General features: G+C 67.6%; 1 protein-coding gene across 1 annotated transcript in view; it reads right to left on the reverse strand.

The window, feature by feature from the left end:
* The window catches only part of LOC132207174 (octapeptide-repeat protein T2-like), a gene marked incomplete at its 5' end in the record, with an annotated part of 10034 nt that extends 9003 nt beyond the window's left edge, over window positions 1-1031 (reverse strand). Inside the window, 3 exons of the mRNA XM_059642381.1 lie at window positions 145-268; window positions 495-536; window positions 992-1031. Coding sequence (XP_059498364.1) covers window positions 145-268; window positions 495-536; window positions 992-1031 — 206 coding nt within the window. The remainder of the gene's footprint in view (window positions 1-144; window positions 269-494; window positions 537-991) is intronic.
* Between the last annotated feature and the right edge of the window lie 316 nt (window positions 1032-1347).

The following is a 1347-nucleotide window of genomic DNA, read 5'->3' on the forward strand; positions in this document are numbered from 1 at the left end:
CCTCTCTCTCGACCCCCTCTCTCTCGACCCCCCCCTCTCTCTCTCTCTCGACCCCTCTCTCTCTCTCGACCCCCTCTTTCTCTCTCGACCCCTCTTTCTCTCTCGACCCCTCTCTCTCTCGACCCCACTCTCTCTCGACCCCACTCTCTCTCTCTCCCCCCCTCTCTCTCTTTCTCTCCCCCCCTCTCTCTCTCTCTCCCCCCCTCTCTCTCTCTCTCTCTCTCCCCCCTCTCTCTCTCTCTCTCTCTCTCTCCCCCTCTCTCTTTCCCTCTCCCCCCTCTCCCCCCCTCTCTCCCCCCCTCTCTCCCCCCCTCTCTCCCCCCCTCTCTCCCCCCTCTCTCCCCCCCTCTCTCTCTCTCCCTCTCTCCCCCCGTCTCTCTCTCCCCCCGTCTCTCTCTCCCCCGTCTCTCTCTCCCCCCGTCTCTCTCTCCCCCCGTCTCTCTCTCCCCCCGTCTCTCTCTCCCCCCTCTCTCTCGACCCCACTCTCTCTCGACCCCACTCTCTCTCGACCTCTCTCTCTCTCTCGACCCCTCTCTCTCTCTCGACCCCTCTCTCTCTCCCCGCCTCTCTCACTCCCCGCCTCTCTCTCTCCCCGCCTCTCTCTCTCCCCGCCTCTCTCTCCCCCCTCTCTCTCCACCCCCCTCTCTCTCCACCCCCCTCTCTCGCCCACCCCCCTCTCTCTCCACCCCCCTCTCTCTCCACCCCCCTCTCTCCACCCCCCCCTCTCTCGACCCCCCCTCTCTCGACCCCCCCCCTCTCTCGACCCCCCCCTCTCGACCCCCCCCCTCTCGACCCCCCCCCTCTCGACCCCCCCCCCTCTCGACCCCCCCCCTCTCTCGACCCCCCCCCTCTCTCGACCCCCCCCTCTCGATCCCCCCCCTCTCGATCCCCCCCTCTCGATCCCCCCCTCTCTCGACCCCCCCCTCTCTCGACCCCCCCCTCTCTCGACCCCCCTCTCTCGACCCCCCCCTCTCTCGACCCCCCCCTCGACCCCGCTCTCTCTCTCTCTCTCTCTCTCTCTCTCTCTCTCTCTCGACCCCACCCTCTCTCTCTCTCTCTCCCCCCTCCTCTCTCTCTCTCTCTCTCTCTCTCTCTCTCTCTCTCTCCCCCCTCTCTCTTTCCCTCTCTCCCCCCCACTCTCTCTCCCCCCCTCTCTCTCCACCCCCTCTCTCTTCCCCCCCCCTCTCTCGCCCTCTCTCCCCCCTCTCTCTCCACCCCCTCTCTCTTCCCCCCCCCTCTCTCGCCCTCTCTCCCCCCTCTCTCTCGACCCCCCCTCTCTCTCGACCCCCCTCTCTCTCGACCCCCCCTCTCTCTCGACCCCCCCTCTCTCTCGACCCCCCACCTTCT

The sequence above is a fragment of the Stegostoma tigrinum genome, chromosome 2 (genome assembly GCF_030684315.1).
Source record: "Stegostoma tigrinum isolate sSteTig4 chromosome 2, sSteTig4.hap1, whole genome shotgun sequence".
Lineage (NCBI taxonomy): Eukaryota > Metazoa > Chordata > Chondrichthyes > Orectolobiformes > Stegostomatidae > Stegostoma > Stegostoma tigrinum.